The 19,462-nt window shown below is 40.4% G+C and overlaps 1 protein-coding gene across 1 annotated transcript in view; it reads right to left on the bottom strand.

Annotated features, from left to right (window-relative positions):
* LOC140848515 (uncharacterized) overlaps nucleotides 1-14,825 on the bottom strand; it is a 70,141-nt gene extending 55,316 nt beyond the window's left edge. The window contains exons 1-2 of the mRNA XM_073232422.1: nucleotides 14,770-14,825; nucleotides 6,407-6,951 (exon numbers count right to left, since the gene is read on the bottom strand). Coding sequence (XP_073088523.1) covers nucleotides 6,407-6,951; nucleotides 14,770-14,825 — 601 coding nt within the window. The remainder of the gene's footprint in view (nucleotides 1-6,406; nucleotides 6,952-14,769) is intronic.
* Between the last annotated feature and the right edge of the window lie 4,637 nt (nucleotides 14,826-19,462).

The following is a 19,462-nucleotide window of genomic DNA, read 5'->3' as shown; positions in this document are numbered from 1 at the left end:
GTCATTTTTGTGAGAATTGAATGGATGGATTCAGGAACTCAAGGGAAACTTTTCTAAAGGTATCTCTTTATGGTTGGTATTTGATTCTTAGATAATGGGTCTCTTTGTGAATACTTAAAATACACAAAATCTTACCAACAACCTGAATTGAAAATGTAACATGAAAGTAGTACATATTTTCTGAAATGAAAATAAGCAACAAAAGATTGAGAAATTACAGTTCGGTAAGTGGCTGGACAGAGAACAAAGTAAAGCTTACCACGTAGGATAGGAACTAGAACTAGGTCTTGCCTACTGGTTGGCTGTGTCTGCTTGGAGCCCTGTGCGGAAATGATTTCTGAGTAACATTATGTTTACTAGACTCCCCCCATCACCAATTTACCAAAGGGTAAGGGACTAGGAAGGCTGGTTGGGAAAGGAACGAGAAGAGTATACAGGGGGCATTACGATTAGCTCACATAATGTGTGGGGAGGTCCACGGGGAAGTCAGTATAGTACAGAGTACAAGTAGTGATTCTATAGCATCTTGCTACGCTGATGGACAGTGACTGTAATGCAGTATGTGGGGCAGACTTGATCTGGGGCGTGTAGTAACCATAATGTAGCTCATATAATTGTAGATAGGTTATTGTGAATAGTGCAGTGATAAACATAGGGGTGCACATATTTTTTAAAGTGGGCTGCTGCTTTCTTTCTCCCTTTCCTTCTTTCTTTCTTTCTTTCTTTCTTCTGTATTTATTTATTCATGCATTCACTCATTCGTTTATCTATCTATCTATCTGTCTATCTTTCTATCTATCATTCTGTCATTAATATACAATTACATGAGTAACATTATGTTTACTAGACTCCCTCATCACGAAGATGCCCCCAGATACCCCATTGCATTCACTGTCCATGAGCATAGTAAGACACTGTAGAATAACTACTTGTCTTCTCTGCGTTGTACAGCCCTCCCAAATTATACATGCTAATCATAATGTATGCTTTCTTTCCCTCTCCCCTTACCCTCCATTCCCAACTATCCATCCTAGTACCTTTCCCTTTGGAAACTGTTAGTCTATTCTTGGATTCTGTGAATCTGGGGCTGTTTTGTTCATTTAGGTTATCTTGGTTCTCCTCCAGAGGTTGGTGAAAACATTTGATACTTGTCTTTCTCTGCATCTTACTCATCTAATTGTATATTAATGACAGAAAGATAGATAGACAGATAGATAGGTAGATGATAGGTAGGTAGATAGATAGACAGATAGATAGATAGATAGATAGATAGATATAGGTAACAAATGAATGAATGAATAAATACATATATTCACACATACATACATAAAGAAAGAAAGAATGCAGCAGCCCAGTTTAAAAAAGACGTGCACCCCTACGTTCACAAAAGCCAAGGTAAGTGTCCATCAGAAGATGTACAGTGGAATATTATTCAGCCAGATGATGAAAACAAATGCTACCACTTACAACAACATGGATGCAGCTAGAGGGTATTATGGTCAGTGAAATAAGCCACATAGAGAAAGAAAAGTGTCAAATGATTTCACTCACCTGTGAAGTATCAGAAAAAAGAAAAAGAGTGTAGGAACAAGACAGTACTAGCCTCACCAAACCCAAGAATAGACTCACAGTTACAAAAGGGAATGTGTCTGAGGAGGATGGGTTGGAAGGGAGGGAAGAGAGGGATAATGGGGCATTACGAGTAGCACACATAATGTGGGCAGGCGGCAGGCATGGGCAAGGCAGTATAACACAGTGAAGATCAGTAGCGCTTCTACAGCATATTCCTGGGCCGATGGACATTGACTCTTACGGGCTATGTGGTCGGGACTTGGTAATGGGGGTAGTCTAAAAACCATAATGTTGCTCATGGAACTGTTTAGTACTGACACCAAAATAAAAAGAAACACACAGTACCTTGGGTCTGGATTCCATTTTACCTGATGCTGTCAAGTTCAGTGTCCACCTCACCAGAATCACAGCTGTTCCTCTCAGCATACACATTCTGTCTCTAGGAAAAAGGCACCACTGTGACATCATGGAATCTCCAGGCAACAGTCCTGCTCTTGCAAACTCCACCCCCAGATGGAGGGCACTGCCCAGCCGTGGGGAGCTGCATCTACTTAGCAAACATTAGAGGTTCTTGCCTACATATATATGTATATATAATGATTTCACTCATCATTGGAGTATAAGAACAAAGAAAAAACTGAAGGAGAAAACAGCAGCAGTCTCACAAAACCCAAGAATGGGCTAAAAGTTACCAAAGGGAAAGAGACTCGGGTGGATGGGTGGGAATGGAAGGATCAGGGAGGAGGGAACAAAGGGCACATTAGATTTTGCATATATAATGTGGGAAGGGGGGCACAGGGAGGGCTGTACAAAGAGAGAAGACAAGTAGTGATTCTACAGTATCTTACTACACTGATGGACAGTGACGACAATGGGGTATCTGGGGGGACCTTGGTGATGGGGTACTCAAGTAAACATAATGTTACTCATTTAATTGTAGATTAATTAAAAATAGATAGATAGATGATAGATAGATAGATATAGGTGATAAATAGACAGATGATTAGGTAGATAAAAAGATAGATGATAGAGAGATAGATACATACATACATATATACATACATACATACATAGATAAGAAAGAATGCAGTGGCACAGTTTAGAAAAGACATGTGCACCCCTATGTTTATCACAGCGCTATTCACAATAGCCAAGCAAAGTGTCCATCAATAGATGCATTAATAAAGAAGATGTGGTACATATACACAATGGAATATTATTCAGCCATACGAAGAAAACAAATCCTACCATTTGCAAACAACATGGATGGAGCTAGATGGTATTATGGTCAGTGAAATAAGCCAGGCAGAGAAAGACAGGTGCCAAACAGTTTCACTCATATGTGGAGTATAAGAACAAAGAAAAACTGAGTAAACAAAGCAGCAGCAGAATCACAGAAACCAAGAGTGGACTAACAGTTACCAAAGGGCAAAGGACTGCGGAGGATGGGCGGGAACGGATGGATAAGGAAGGGGAAAAAGAAAAGGGGCATTACAATGATTAGCATGTATAATGTGTGGGCGGGGGGCACGGGAAGGGATGTGCAACACAGAGAAGACAAGTAGTGATTCTACTGCATCTTACTATGCTTATGGACAGTGACTGTCATGGGGTTTGTGTGGGGGACTTTGTGAAGGGGGAAGCCTACTAAACATAATGTTCTCCATATCACTGTAGATTAATGATACCAAAATAAAACTAAATAAATAACAGTAAAATAAAATAAAATAAAATAAAATAAAGAATGCAGCATCCAAGTTTAAAAAAGACACATGCACCACTATGTTTATCACAGCACTATTCACAGTAGCCAAGCTAAGTGTCCATCAGTAGGTGAATGAGTAAAGAAGATGTGGTATGTATACACAATGGAATATTATTCAGCCATAAGATGAAAACAAATCCTACCATTTGCAACAACATGTATAGTGCTGGAGGTTATTATGCTCACTGAAATAAGCTAGGTGCAGAAAGACAAGTGCCAAATGATTTCCCTCATTTCTGGAGTATAACCACAAAGCAAAACTGAAGGAACAAAATAGCAGCAGAATCAGAGACTCCGAGAAGATAGTAGTAGTTACCAGAGGAGAGGGGTGTGGGTGAGCTGGTGGCGAGTGAGGGAGGGAGAAGGGGATTGTGGGGTGTTATGCTTAGTATACATGTGGTGGGGGACCATGGGGAAAACACTGTAGCACAGAGAAGGTGAATAGTGATCAGTGACACCTTGCTGCACTGATGGACAGTGACTGCATTGGGGTATGGACAGTGACTGCATTGGGGTATGGACAGTGACTGCATTGGGGTATGGGTGGAGACTTGATTATATGGGTAACTGTAGTAACCACATTGTTTTTTCATGTGAAACCTTCATAAGAGTGTATATCAATAGAACCTTAATAAAAAATTTTGAAAACCATAAAAAAAACACCACATGATCATGTCAAGAGATACAGAAAAAGCATTTGAGAAATCCTTCAGCATGTATTCATGACAAAAACTCTCAACAAAGTACGTATGGAGGGAATATACCTCAACATAATAGAAGTCGTATGTGGTAAGACAACAGCTAACATCATCCACCATGTGAAAAACTGAAAGCTTTTCCTCTAAGATCAGCAACAAGAAAAGGGTGGCCTCCTGCATTTTTATTCAACAAAGTAGTGGAAGTCCTACCCAGAGCAATTAGGCAAGAAAAAGAAACAAAAAGCAACCAAATCAGAACAAAAAAGCAAAACCATCATTATATGTATATCACATGCACATAAAACACTGAAGACTCAAAAAGCTGTTACAACTAACTGAATGCAGTCAATAATATTGAGAATGTAAAATCAATATACAAAACTCAGCTGTGTTTCTACACACTAATAGTGAACTATCAGAAAGAGATATTAAGAAACAACTCCCATTTATAACTGCATTGAAAATAATAAAATACCCACAAATAAATCTAACCAATGAGGTGAAAAAATCTGTATGCTGACAACTGTAAGACACTGATGAAAGAAGCTGAAGAATAGGTAAAGAAATGGAAAGAGTCTGTGCTCCTAGACTGAAATGATTATCATTACATACTACACAAAGCAATCCTCAGATTCAATGTAACCCCTTACCAAAACCCCCATGGCATTTTTCATGGAACTAGCACAAACCTAAAATGCGTGTGGAACCACGAAAGTCTGAAAAGACAAAGCATCTTGAGAAAGAACAACAAAGCTGGAGGCATCAAGCTCCCTGATTTCAAACTCTATCAATAAAGCTATAATAATTAAAGCAGTACAGTACAGACACCGAGATCCACGGAACAGAATAGACAGCTCAGAGATAAACCCAGTCATACAGGGTTAATTAACTTACAACAAAGGAGCCAGGAATATACAGAGGGAAAGGACAGTCTTTTGAACAAATGGTTGGGAAAACTGCACAGCAAAATAACAAAACTGGATGATTATCTTACACCATACACAAAAAGAAACTCAAAATGGATCAAAGACTGAAACATTAAGGCCTTAAGTCGTGAACTTCCTCAAAGAAAACATAAGAGGGTAAGCTCACTGACACTGGACTTGTTGATGGTTTTTTGAACTTGACACCAAGAGTGAAAGAAGGCAACAAAAGTAAAAACAAAAAGTAGGGTTCTATCACACTAAAAGGGTTCTGTACAGCAAAGGAAGCAATCAACAAAATAAAGAAGACAATCTATAGACTGAGAAAATATTTTCAAACCACATATCTGATAAGGGATTAATATCTAAAATATAGGAAGAATTAATGCGATTCAGTAGGGGAGAAAACCCACCAAACAACCCAATTACCAAATGGGCAGGGATGTAAATGGATATTTTTCCAAAGGACACATACAAATTGCCAAGGGGCACATGAAAAGGTGCTACATATCACTAATCATCAAGGAAATGCAAATCAAAACCAAAATGAGATATCACCTCATATCTGTTAGAATGTCTATTATCAGAAAGGCAAGTAATACCAAGTGTTGGCGAGGATGTAGAGAGAAGGGTTGCCTTTCAGTGCATTGTTAGAAGGTAAATTAGTCCTGCTGCTATCTAAAAACAGCATGGAGCCTCAGTAAAAAATAAAAAGTGTAACTACCACATGATCCAGCAATTCCACTTCTGAGTATTTCAAAGGAGGTGAAATCACAATCTTAAAATATCTGCTCTGCTCACTGCAGCATTGCTTCCAATAGCCAGGACATGGAAACAATCTAAGTGTCCACTGATGGATGAATGGACAAAGAAAATGTTGTACATATATATGCACAATGTGATATTATTCAGTTATCAATAAATGGAAATTCTGCCATTAGTAACAACATGGATGCACCCTAAGTGAACTAAGTCAAATACTGTATGATGTCACTTACATTTGGAATCTAAAACAAAACAGAACAAAAAATGGAGAATTCATACATATACAGAACACATTGGTGAATACCAGACAAGGCGGGCATGAGGAGGGGTTAGGGGATAGGCACAATGGGTGAAGGTCCAAAGTTACAAACTTCCAGGTACCAGATGCACAAGTCCTGGGATGTAATATACAGCATGGTGAATATAGTTAACAATGTTGCATTTGTATATTTAAATGTTGAGAGAGTAGATATTAAAAGTTCTCATCCCAAGAAGGAAAGAATCCTAGCGTTATATAGTGATGGATGTTAACTAAACTTACTGCTGTAATCATTTCACCATGTATAACACATATATCAAATCATTATGTAGTACACCTAAAACTAACACAGTGCAATATATCAGTATATCTCAATTATAAAACTATGAATGTTACAATCATCTAGCAGCACTTAAAAACTTACAAATGCAGGCGCGCCCCTCAGGCGGTAGGCGCGGGCTGGGTCGAGGGCGCCCCGGGGTGGAGACAGGTAGCCGCGAGGGGCAGGCGGGCCAGGCGCGGAGAGGTGTGAGCGGCCGCTCTCGCAGGGCCTCCACGTTGGTTGTACCCTTCTGACGGGCGAAGGCCTTCAGGGAACTTCGACGGTGGAAGCGGCGGCTGGTGGGGAGTGGAGGCGGTTCGCCGCTTCCCGGGGAGGGAGGAGCATTCGTCTGGGCGAGGCCGGGCAAGAGGCCTGAGCCCGCGCATGCCTCGCTCCTCCTGGCAGCCAGCCCCAGCCGCCCGGACCCGCTGGTCCCCAGCCCGGAGGTCCCCCGAGGTCGCGCCGGAGGCATGCCCTGAGGGCGGCGGCTCGGCAGCCAAGCGGCCTCAGGGTACGATGGCGGAAGGGACTGAGCGTGAGCGCGAGCGCCAGCGCAGGGGGTGGTCGGGGCCGGCGCGCAGGCGCCCTGGGAAAATAACCCCGGGGTCACCGCGCCGCGCTGCCTAATGGGGGAGGCCTTGGAAGCCCTGCGGAGCGATCAGGAGATCGTGGCAGCTTGCAGGGACTGGGAGGACGCTGGCTGGGAGCTTACGCTGCAGCAACACTCCCCTCTCCGACCTTTTTTTTTTTCCTGGGTCTCATAGTTATCTAGTCTGGTATACGCGGGTATTTTTTTTTTTCAGGATCATTAGTCAACAATTATATGAGGAACATGACGGTTACTAGACTCCCCAGATCATCAAGCCCTCCCCTCACATACCCCACTACAGTTACTGTCCATCAGCATAGTAAGATGCTATAGAATCACTACTTGACTTCTCTGTACTATACTGACCTCCCCGTGGGACCTCCCACCCACATTACGAGAGCTAATTGTAATGCCTCCTTTCCACCCTTCTCCCTACCTTCCCAACCAGCCTTCATAGTCCCTTAACCTTTGATAAATTGCTGATAGGAAGAGTCTAGTAAACATAATATTACCCATGTAATTGTAGATTAATGATAAATAAATAAATAAATAGGTAGATAGATAAATAAATGATAGAATGCAGCAGCCCAGTTGAAAAAAGACATGTACACCCCCTATGTTTATCACAGCACTATTCACAATAGCCAAGCTAAGTGTCCATCACATGAACAGTGCAGTATTATTCAGCCATACGTAAAAAACAAATCCTACCATTTACAACAACATGGATGGAGCTAGAGGGTATTATGCTCAGTGAAGTAAGCCAGGGAGAGAAAGACAAGTATCAAATGATTTCACTTACCTCTAGAGAAGGAGGACCAAAAGAAACTGAATGAGCAAAACAGCACCAGATTCACAGAACCCAAGAATGGACCAACAGTTACCAAAGGGAAAGGAACCGGGGTGGATAGTTGGGAATGGAGGGATAAGGGGAGAGGGAAAGGAAGCGCGCATTATGATTAGCACGTATAATGTGGGAGCCGGGTCACAGGGAGGGCTGTACAACACAGAGAAGACAAGTAGTGATTCTGCAGTGTCTTACTCTGCTCATGGACCGTGACTTATTATTTTCCTGTTCCACTGAATGTATGACCATGACCTTTGAGAGTTAATGAGTTCTTAGCTCATCTTTTGTGAAACAGAGATGCTAATATTAATATGCCACAAATCTTGTAGGAATTCATTAGATTAAGTGAAAGAATGTTAGGAAGAGAAAAGTTAATTAGGAAATAATTTAGTTGTAGCCTAATTCATAATTACTTGCTGGTGACATTCATTCTCTATTGACCATAAAATCTCAGAACTCCTTTCTCAGCTTTTAATCCACATCTTGACTGTCCCAGTTCTCTAATGTGTAGAAATTAATTTGAGTCAAAGTTAAATGATTGGAAAAGAGAAAACAGGTCCCTAGAACTAATATTCATTGGCAATAATTTGGGTTTAGTTTGAATTTAGAAGACATTGTTGCAGATGTTGAATTGGATGATAATGAATGTATGAAATGAATGAGTAAAAGGAGTTTCTTAGATGTTCTTCTAGTTGCTAACTGAGGCCTCCTGTAAATCTGAGAATCAAAGAATCAGAAGTCTGAGTTTCTCTGCTTTTTAAAAATTAAATGAATGCAAAATACAAAAATCAGGAGATTAAAGAAAGTAAAAAACATGTGATTTCCTTATCTTAAACATAGGGGCAAATATTTCCCCCTTGCACCTGACAGAACTGCAGGAAGGAAAAGTAGATTCTATGCAGGGAAAATTGGCCTCACTTTTCTCTGCCAATGCACACTGATTCCACAGAGAGGAACTCTGAGTTTTCCAGTGGTGTATGTTTGCACAGTTGGACTCACATTTTGCTGTCAAGCTCAATGTTCTCATACCAATGCTAGTAATATAAAGCAGGAACTGACATGCCACTCCATGGAACCTCATTCCTACGTTCTTAGCAGTTACCTCAGGGGCCCTCAACCTGTTACCAGAGAGACCGGGAGAATTTTGGGTCCACAGCTTAAAAAAGATAGTTGCATCTTAAGATATGGCTCTTGAATTTGTTTCCTGTCTTAAGAGATTTGTAAAGCAAAGTTCTCTTACTGTAATTGGATAAGCACAGAATAGAAAATGATTATCACCTTCTTTGTCTAGTCACTGTATTTTTGTTAACATAACCATCAGCTTTAATGAAAGCCACTTTCATTCTGCTTATTTCACACTTGAAACTTAAATTTGGCCTTCTTATTCCCCTGCTGAAATCTCTTCTGTGTCTGTCCATTGTGCTTAGGAAAAAATACAAAATTCGTAATGCAGTCTCCAGGGAAAGAGTTTGGGATAATGGGAAAGATGGTCCATTTTTGTTGTTGTTGTTGACCATCCTCTTTATTCTTCCAGCCTGTGTGCTGGCCCCCTTTAGTACTCTTCCTAGAATCCTTCACATGAAGAGGTTGAAAATGTACATTTTGAATCACAATAAAAATACACCTAACAAAGCACTTTTAGAGTCTAATCTTTCCCATTAGGGGGCATTCCACATCTGTAACTTAATTCTGTGTCTTGAAACTTTTATATCTGGGAAAAAATTGGATATTTTAACTGAATACATTATAGTCTGCTTCCCCTCCCCTCCTCCTCTTCATAGTAGCAGGACCCATTAATGTCTCGTGGGACATCCATTTGATGGTCCTGATAAAGGATTCTGCAACCTCCCAGTGGAAGCCGTATCATTCTAAAATTTTGAATTCAAGTACTCATTTGTTTTTAGAGTCTGTTCCAAAGACCTCTTCTAGATTTAGTGGTGAGATGGAGTTTCCAAAACTATTTTTGCTCCCATGTAACAAAGTACCCAGTTACACAACAACAGTGACATCACAGGTGTGAATATAGTTTCACAAGTACTTTGATGTGCCTTTACCTTCTAACCCTTTCAGTAATTATTTTGAGGCTTTTAGGAATCAGCATTCCCATTTTAAAAATGATGGCCCTATGTCTTAGAGAATTAAGTGGTTTGCTCCAGGACAGTGGAAGAAATAAATGGTCATTTATTTCTTCTGACCAGCTCTTTTGACTCCTAGTCCATTGTGATGTGTGGCAGTGGTATTTAATGCTTTGTTTCTATTGATTATAAAACTAACATGTTCATGGTAGCAAATAAAGAAAAAAGAGGAAAGAATAGAGTTGAAAATGAGAAATGTTTTCATTCCCACTGTGAGGAAGTTGGGGTTCCTATGGGGAGGATCCTCACTGAACTTAAACCACCTAGTGATGTACCTGGCCTGTTGCTAGGGTTTCGCTTTAACACCTTTAGGCAATAAGCTATTATTGCACTATATAGAGAGCTCGGCCCAGTGCTCTCGGTGGAGGCAGAGATGCTAATGCCCAACCTACTGCCAGGAGATCAAGCCATGTAATAAATAAACCCTTTCACCCCAAAGAATGTTTTGCTGTCAATTTCTTTGGTCACATTGAATCCATAGCGAACTTGCCCAGGGCTGAAACCCATTGGCAAGACACTCACCATCCAGTGAACCACTGTTAACATTTTAGTGTATTTCCTTCCAGGTTCTTGTGTGCATATGTGTGTGTACGGTTATGTGTATGTGAATTCTCACAAAATTGGCATCATATTGCATTGTAACTGAATCAGAACAGGTGTGCAGCAATGATGATGGAGTTGTCTCAGTGGGTACATAATGTAACGTGTGTCTCATTCCCTCTTCCTCCTATCTGTTAACAATGAAGGAAACAAATAGGGCCAGAGGAAAGGTCTGCTCCAGTTCAACCCCTTTGTATTCTCTTCCAATTTCTGAAACCTATTCCTGGGAATGTGATACCAGATGGAGAGAAAATGTGATCCATTAGGAATGAAACAAAAATCAGACAGGTAGACCTGAATTAGGACTATGAGATGTCACAGCAGGCAATTGCACACAGCCTTCCAGACACCTAGGGTCTCTTGGCTGGCTGAAGGGTAGACCCGCAGCATGGCACTGAGCAAGGGCAGGGAGAGGCATGTTTTGTAGACTTAACCTGGGGGCTGTGGAGACAGACAGAAAAGGGTCTGAAGTTTTGCTCCGCAGCCTAGCTAGCTATATGACATCAGGGGAGACTCTGATCCCTAGTTATCTCCTTTGTTAAATGGAGATAAATATATAATTTATGTAAAGCCTTTTAATACTACCTAACATATAGGAAGCATTAAATGAATGGAAACGGGGTCATCACACTGCTTGCTTGCTGGTGTGACATGGTCAGGCTTTCTCTGCAGTTTGTGGGAGTCCTTCATTCCATTCATTTGTTAGTGAAATGCCTGGATTCTGGCAGTGCCTGTTCTTATTCAGGCTCTGCTCCCTTGGAGACACCCTACCCCCATGCATCTCACATCTACCTGGCCAGATCTGCTAATTCAACTCAGAGCACCTCCATGCAGCGCCTATGGTATGTTACTTGCTGTGGTAGGCACTCAGGGTTTAAAAGGATAAATAAGAATATGATCCCTTTCTCTAGGAGTGCAGGCAGAAAAGTAAACAAAAAGGGATGTGGTATATACCCAAACAGAAAATATGAAGTGTGATGCACCTGCCTGGTATAGGCTCACAGACTGTGTGAGGACTCAGCCCTCACATGAAAGGGAGCAGAGAATCCCTCTGTGGCCTTTCAGAAATATTCAGAAAGGGGGGAACCAGGCCAGCCACACATCAGAAGCTGATAAAAAGCCTGAGCATGTCATTTTTTTTTCCTCTGGGTGACTTGGGGGCTTGGATGCCATTGCCTCCTGTCGGGAGGTGGGGGTAGTGGGGTCATTTGGGGACTGGCGCCTATTCTGTAGGAGGGCAGACAAGCATGGCCGCCCCCTCCACCCTCCCTGCCTGTCTGCCCCCCTTGCTCCATTCTTTCCTTCCTCCCGTCCTAGAACTCCCACGTAGACCAGGTTCTGGCTACCACAGTGAGGATAGAACAGATTCTGCCCTCAAGGAGCCTCCAGTCTACCACTAAATACAGAAATAGGTACAAAATAACCATCTTGCCTTGATAAGAGTAAGTACAGAATCCCATCAGAGAACACAGAAGGGCCACCACCCTCCAGCTTCATGAGTGAGGGTTTCCCAGAGGACAGGACATCTAAGCAGTGAATAGAGCCTAACTACCATGGGGTCAGAAGGGCACTCTTCCATTTTGGGGAACAGCACGTGCACAGGCTTAGAGCTGAGGGAGAAAGACGAGTCATCAGTATGGTTAGGCAGCAGGGTCCTTCAAGCATGGCAGGCTCTGAGTGCCCATTTGTGCACAGAGCACACCAACGTGTCGGTGCTGAGATCTGGGTGAGCTGAATATTCTGCTCTAGCTGTGCCTCGCTCCAAGAAGGTGCCCAAGTCCTCTTTAGGAGTGTGCCTTCATTTTACAGCAGAAAACCTGTTATTGTGTCATCACCAAGGACTTCATTCTTAAGTTAATGCAGGAACTTCCCTTTTTCTGAAGCTACTCAAAACAACAATAAAAGCTAGGGCATATCATTCTTTCTCTGTGACAGTCCAGAGGGGATTGATGTCTGCCCTTGAATGGGATTATCCAGGTTCCAGTGGCAAATCAGCCAGAGAATTATGTCTGGGAGAATAGTTAGTATAGTTAGGCAGCAAGTTATCCAGCTTGTGATAAAGTGGACTATGATGTAGGAGTTCCTGGGAGCGAATCCAAGATTCACCATTATCTAGTACTGTGGCTTCAGGCAAGTTTTGAACCTTCCAAACTGTCCTGTAAATCATGAATAAATCATTCCTTACAGTGCAGGTCTGTTGTGAGGTTTAAGAAAATGATGTACCTGGGTGCCTAGAACACTGCCTGGTATGTAGGACTCCCCACATGAGAGGTGTTTTTTTGGGGGTGGTTGTTCCACTCCATTGGTTGAAAATACGTCTCTTGGGGGAGAAGTTAATGGGCACTAGATTTCAGATCTTTTGTGGTGGGGTGTATGGGTGTCTCAGCTCTCCGAGTAGCATGCACTGGTCCCTTCTTTATGACCTCAAAATGAAATGGGCTTCATTGATCACAGAGTGTATATCTTGGTCTTGAAAATCTCTGTCAAAATCCCCACCTCTCCAGGGGCCCTCTCTATTCCTAAGGGCAGCATTTTGCTAGCAAGATCTGCATCACTGTGATGCCCAACAGTTCTCAAAGTGCGGTTTGGAATAGCACCAAATGTTGTTTTTCTTTTTCGCCATGTTGCTCTCTGACTGATGTTGGAAAAGGAGTGGTGGGAAAATGCTATGGTCCGGAAGCCCACAATTCAAGGCAGTGGCACCAAACCATGTTCGTCACTGGAATATACTTGCAATGTGTTCTTTAAAAAGCCAGTTTCACTTAGGAAAGGCTTTCATGAAGCAATAAAATTTATTATTAAATATAGACCTTTGAGTACACACCTTTTGATATATCATGTGATGGAATGGGAAATATATGTAAAGAAAGCACTATGATGGTTGTCTCAGGAAAAATCACTTTGACTGTTTAAACTACATTCCAGACAAGCAGGTTTTTCATGATACTCCATATAAGTGAAAAGAAAAGACAAACCATGGTTATACAAACTAGGGTATTTGGTGAATATTTTCTCAAAAATGAACAACATGAGCTTATTGCTTCAAGGAAAATGATTTGATAGTATTTGTTGCCAATGATAAAATCTTGAACTTGAAGCATTGTTTATGTATTCATGTATTTTTTTTATCATTGAGGTTTTGTGACTCATTATCCCCTTCACCTATTCCACCACCCACTACAGCCCCTCACCCATGGTGACTACCAGTCTCTTCTCAGTGTCCGTGAGTCTATTTCTATTTTGTTCATTTGTTTTGTTTGTTTAGAGACCACTTATAAGTGAAATCACATGGTATTTGTCTATCTCTGCCTGGCTTATTTCACTTAGCATAATACCCTTTAGGTCCATCCATGCTGTTGCAAATGGAAGAATTCTTTCTTTTTTATGGCTGAATAATATTCCCTTGTGTATATGCAGCACATCTTTATCCATTCATCTACTGAAGCAATATTTATATTAGAGAAGTCACATCTGCTACCGCAGTAAGCTTAACAGGTCCCTGCAGTTCAGATTATTCTTGATTCAAACGCCCTCTGTCTTGACTCTTCTTGCCTTTCCTTCCTGTATCCAGTCAATCATCAAGTTCTTTCAGCATAAAGTTCAAAATATACCCAAGAAATGTTCACATCCCTTCTGTGTGGCTATTCTCTGGCTCAGACCTCTATAATCTTCCATAAGGAATATGGCAATAATCTCCTAACCCACTTGGCCTCTCTCATTGAAACCCCCACCATGTCCCAGTCTATTTTCTGTTCAACAGAGCATTCTTTTGAAACATAAACCTCATCCTGTCATCCCATACTTGAAATTCCAATGACTTTTTAATGAATTTGGACTAAAACTCAAATTCTGTACCGTCTCTTTCCATACCCTACGTATGACTGACCTCTTCCCTCCTGTAGACCCCACCTCATGATAGAACACATACCCCCTCATTTACCGGTTTCTAGCCTTACTGCCTTCCTTCTGTTCTTAGCAAATGGCCAAGTTTAATCCTGCCTTGGGGCCTTTGCACTTGCTTCCCCCTCTGTCTGAAATGCTCTTGTTACAATCATTTCCAAGGATGGATCTTAATCAATGAAGTTACATCTTGAATGTCATTCTTCAGAGGTCTTTTCTCGCCTCACAATCAAGGGTGACCCTTTAACCTCTGATAGTCATTTTCTGGGCTCTTAGCCCACTATACTTCTCTCCTGGTACAGTAGACAATCACTTCTTTCTTTGTGTGCTGCACTGCAGGAAGTTGGTAAAGCTCTGTTTGACTCACACTTGTGGGCCCCTCTTTCGTTCCTACCCTGTGTGGACCTGCTGGTGGTTCTCCTCTACTTCGTCATTCTTTTCCCAGAACATCCTACCTCTGGATCAATGCTTCCATCGACATATCTTGGTGCATACCCTAGAGGATAAGTTTTGATGTATAAAAGTCGCACAGTTGTAGATACTGGCACTCTGGTTGCTTCAACTCCTCATGTACTTTTGCTCTTTTTCCTACAGTTTTATGGAGTTGTTCTTTATTTAAGAAATCTTCACTAGATTAAATTACTAAAAAGGAATCTCCTTTCTAAGTTATTTATTAAGTCCTCACTATCCAGTGGGCACTTTACATGTGTTACCTGACATTAAAAAATTTTTATTAAGGTATTATTGATATACACTCTTATGAAGGTTTCACATGAAAAAGCAATGTGGCTACTACAGTTACCCATATTATTAAGTCCCAAACCATAACCCGAAGCGTCACTGTCCATTAGTGTAGTAAGATGCCACAGATCCACTGTTTGCCTTCTCTGTGCTACACTGTTTTCCCGGTGATCCCTCACACCATGTGTACTAAACATAATACCCCTCAATTCCTATCTCCCTCCCTCCCCACCTGCCCTCCCACACCCTCCCCTTTGGTAACTACTAGTCCCTTCTTGGAGTCTGTGAGTGTGCTGCTATTTTGTTCCTTCAGTTTTGCTTCGTTATACTCCGCAAATGAGGGGAAATCATTTGGCACTTGACTTTCTCCACCTGGCATGCGTCACTGAGCATAATACCCTCTAGCTCCATTTGTGTTGTTGCAATGGTAGGATTTGTTTTTTTTCTTATGGCTGAATAGTATTCCACTGTGTATATGTACCATATCTTCTTTATCCATTCATCTACTGATGCTTCCGTATCTTGGCTATTGTAAATAGTGCTGCAATACATATAGGGGTACATAGGTCTTTTTGAGTCTGAGAAGTTGTATGCTTTGGGTAAATTCCAAGGAGTGGGATTCCCAGAGATCAAATGGTATTTCCATTTTTAGTTTTTTGAGGAACCTCCATATTGCTATCCACAATGGTTGAACTAGCTTACATTCCCACCAGCAGTGTAGGAGGGTTTCCCTTTCTCTGCATCCTCACCAGCATGTGATGTTCTTCATCTTTTCGATACTGGCCATCCTTACTGGTCTGAGGTGATATCTCAGTGTGCTTTTAATTTGCATTTCCCTGATGATTAGTCATGTGGAACATCTTTTCATGTGTATATTGGCCAATTGAATTTCTTCTTTGGAGAATTGTCTATTCATATCCTCTGCCCATTTTTTTAATTGGGTTATTTGCTTTTTGGGTGTTGAGGTGTGTGAGTTCTTTATATATTTTGGATATTAACCCCTTGTCAGACATGTTATTTACAAATATATTCTCCCATACTCTTGGATGCCATTTTGTTCTGTTGATGGTGTCCTTTTCTGTACAGAAACTTTCTAGTTTGATGTAGCCCCAATTCCTCCTTGCTTGAAGAGATGTGTTCAGGAAGAAGGTGCTCATGCTTATATTCAGGATATGTTTGCTTACATTGTCTTCTAAGAGTTTTATGCTTTCATGACTTACATTCAAGTCTTTAATCCATTTCGAGTTTACTTTTCTGTATGGGGTTAAACAATAATCCAGTTTCATTCTCTTGCATGTAGCTGTCCAGTTTTGCCAACACCATCTGTGGAAGAGGCTGTCATTTCCCCATTGTTTGTCCATGGATCCTTTATCATATATTAATTGATCGTATGTGGTAGGGTTTATATCAGGGTTCTCTAGTCTGTTCCATTGTTCTATGGTTCTGTTCTTGTGCCAGTACCAAATTGTCTTGAGTACTGTGGCTTTGTAGTAGAGCTTGAAGTTGGGGAGCGTAATCCCTTCAGCTTTATTCTTCCTTCTCAGGATTGCTTTGGCTATTCGGGGTCTTTTGTGGTTTCATATGAATTTTAGAACAATTTGCTCTAGTTCATTGAAGAATGCTGTTGGTATTTTGATAGGGATTGCACTGAATCTGTAGATTGCTTTAGGCAGGATAGCCATTTTGACAATATTAATTCTTCCTATACAGGAGCACGGGATGTGTTTCCATTCATTAGTCTCTTCTTTAATTTCTCTCATGAGTGTCTTGTAGTTTTCAGTGTATAGGTCTTTCACTTCCTTGGTTAGATTTATTTCTAGGTACTTTATTCTTTTTGATGCAATTGTGAATGGAATTGTTTTCCTGATTTCTCTTTTGGCTAGTTCGTCATTGATGTATAGGAATGCAAGATATTTCTTTGTATTAATTTTGTACCCCACAACTTTGATGAATTCAGGCATTAGATCTAGTAGTTTTGGAGTGGATTCTTTATGGTTTTTTTATGTACAATATCATGTCATCTGCAAACAGGGACAGTTTAAATTCTTCCTTGCCAATCGGGATGCCTTTTATTTCTTTATGTAATCTGATTTCTGTGGCTAGGACCTCCAGTACTGCGTTGAATAACAGTGGGGAGAGCGTGCTTCCTTGTCTTGTTCCCAAACTTAAAGGAAAAGCTTTCAGCTTCTCGCTGATAAGTGTGATGTTGGCTGTGGGTTTGTCATATATGGCCTTTATTATGTTGAGGTACTTGTGCTCTCTACCCATTTTGTTGAGAGTTTTTATCATGAATGGACGTTGAATTTTGTCAAATGCTTTTTCATCATCTATAGAGATGATCATGTGGTTTTTGTCCTCCTTTTTTTGGATGTGGTGAATGATGTTGATAGATTTTCGAATGATGTACCATCTTTGCATGCCTAGAATAAATCTTACTTGATCATGATGGATGATCTTTTTGACGTATTTTTGAATTTGGTTTGCTAATATTTTATTGAGTATTTTTCATCTATGTTCATCAGGGATATTGGTCTGTGATTATCTTTTTTTGTGGTGTCTGACTGGCTTTGGTATTAGAGTGATGCTGGCCTCATAGAATGAGTTTGGGAGTATTTCCTCTTCTTCTACTCTTTGGAAACTTTAATGAAGATGGGTATTAGGTCTTCACTAAATGTTTGATAAAATTCATCAGTGAGGCCATCTGGAACAGGATTTTTTTCTTAGGTAGTTTCTTGATTCCCAGTTCAATTTCATTGCTGGTAATTGGTCTGTTCAGATTTTCTGTTTCTTTCTGGGTCAGCCTTGGAAGGTTGTATTTTTCTAGAAAGTTGACCATTTCTTCTAGCTTATCCAGTTTGTTGGCATATAATTTTTCATAGTATTCTCTAATAATTCTTTGTATTTCTTTGGTGTCTGTAGTGATTTTTCCTTTCTCATTTCTGATTCTGTTTAGGTGTGTAGACTCTCTGTTTGTCTGGATAAGTCTGGATAGTGGTTTATGTATTTCATTTATTTTCTCAAAGAACCAGCTCTTGCTTTCATTTATTTTTTCTATTGTTTTATTCATCTCGATTTTTTTTATATCTGCTCTAATCTTTATTATGCCCCTCCTTCTGCTGACTTGGTCCTCATTTGTTGTTCTTTTTCTAGTTTCATTAATTGTGAGTTTAGACTGTTCATATGGGATTGTTATTCTTTCCTGATGTAGGCCTATATTGCAATATACTTTCCTCTTAGCATGGCCTTTGATGTGTCCCACAGATTTTGCAGTGCTGAATTATTGTTGTCATTTGTTTCCATATATTGCTTGATCTCTGTTTTTATTTGGTCATTCATCCATTGGTTATATAGGAGCATGTTTTGAAGCCTCCATGTTTTTGTGGGATTTTTTATGTTCTTTGCATAATTTATTTCTAGTTTCATACCTTTGTGGTCTGAGAAACTGGTTGGTACAATTTCAATCATTTTGAATTTACCGAAGCACGTTTTGTGGCCTAGTATATGATCTATTCTTGAAAGTGTTCCACATGCCCTTGAGAAGTATGTGTATTCTGCTGCTTTTGGGTGTGGAGTCTGTAGATGTCTGTTAGGTCCATCTGTTCTAATGTGTTTTTCAGTGCTTTTGTCTCCTTACTTATTTTCTGTCTGATTGATCTGTCCTTCAGAGTGAGTGGAATGTTGAAGTCTCCTAGAATGAATGCATTGCATTCTATTTCCCCTTTAATTCTGTTAGTATTTGTTTCAGATATGTAGGTGCTCCTGTGTTGGGCACACAGATAATTATAATAGTTATATCTTCTTATTGGTTTGACCCCTTGATCATCATGTAATGTCGTTCTTTGTCTCTTGTGACTTTCTTTGTTTTGAAGTTTATTTTGTCTCATTCAAGTACTGCAACTCCTGCTTTTTTCTCCCTATCAGTTGCATAAAATAACTTTTTCCATCCCTTCACTTTTAGTCTTTGTTATGTCTTCGGGTTTAAAGTGAGTATCTTTTAGGCAGCATATATAGAGGGTCTTGTTTTTTTATCCATTCAGTGACTCTATGTCTTTTGATTGGGGAATTCAGTCCATTTACATTTAGGGAGATTATCAATAGATATGTACTTATTGCCACTGCAGGCTTTAGATTCATGGTTACCAAAGGTTCAAGGGTAACTCCCTTACTCTAAGAGTCTAACTCAACTCACTTAATATGCTATTACAAACACAATCTAAAGATTCTTTTTTTCTCCTCCTTTTTCTTCTCCTCTATTCTTTATATATAAAGTATCATATTCTGTACGCTTTGTCTATCCTTTGATTGACTTTGGGGATAATTGATTTAATTTTACATTTACTTAGTAA

Source organism: Manis javanica, chromosome 1 (genome assembly GCF_040802235.1).
Source record: "Manis javanica isolate MJ-LG chromosome 1, MJ_LKY, whole genome shotgun sequence".
Taxonomy (NCBI): Eukaryota; Metazoa; Chordata; class Mammalia; order Pholidota; family Manidae; genus Manis; species Manis javanica.
Note: the sequence above shows the minus strand (reverse complement) of the source record. Positions and strands in the feature narration are given on the sequence as shown.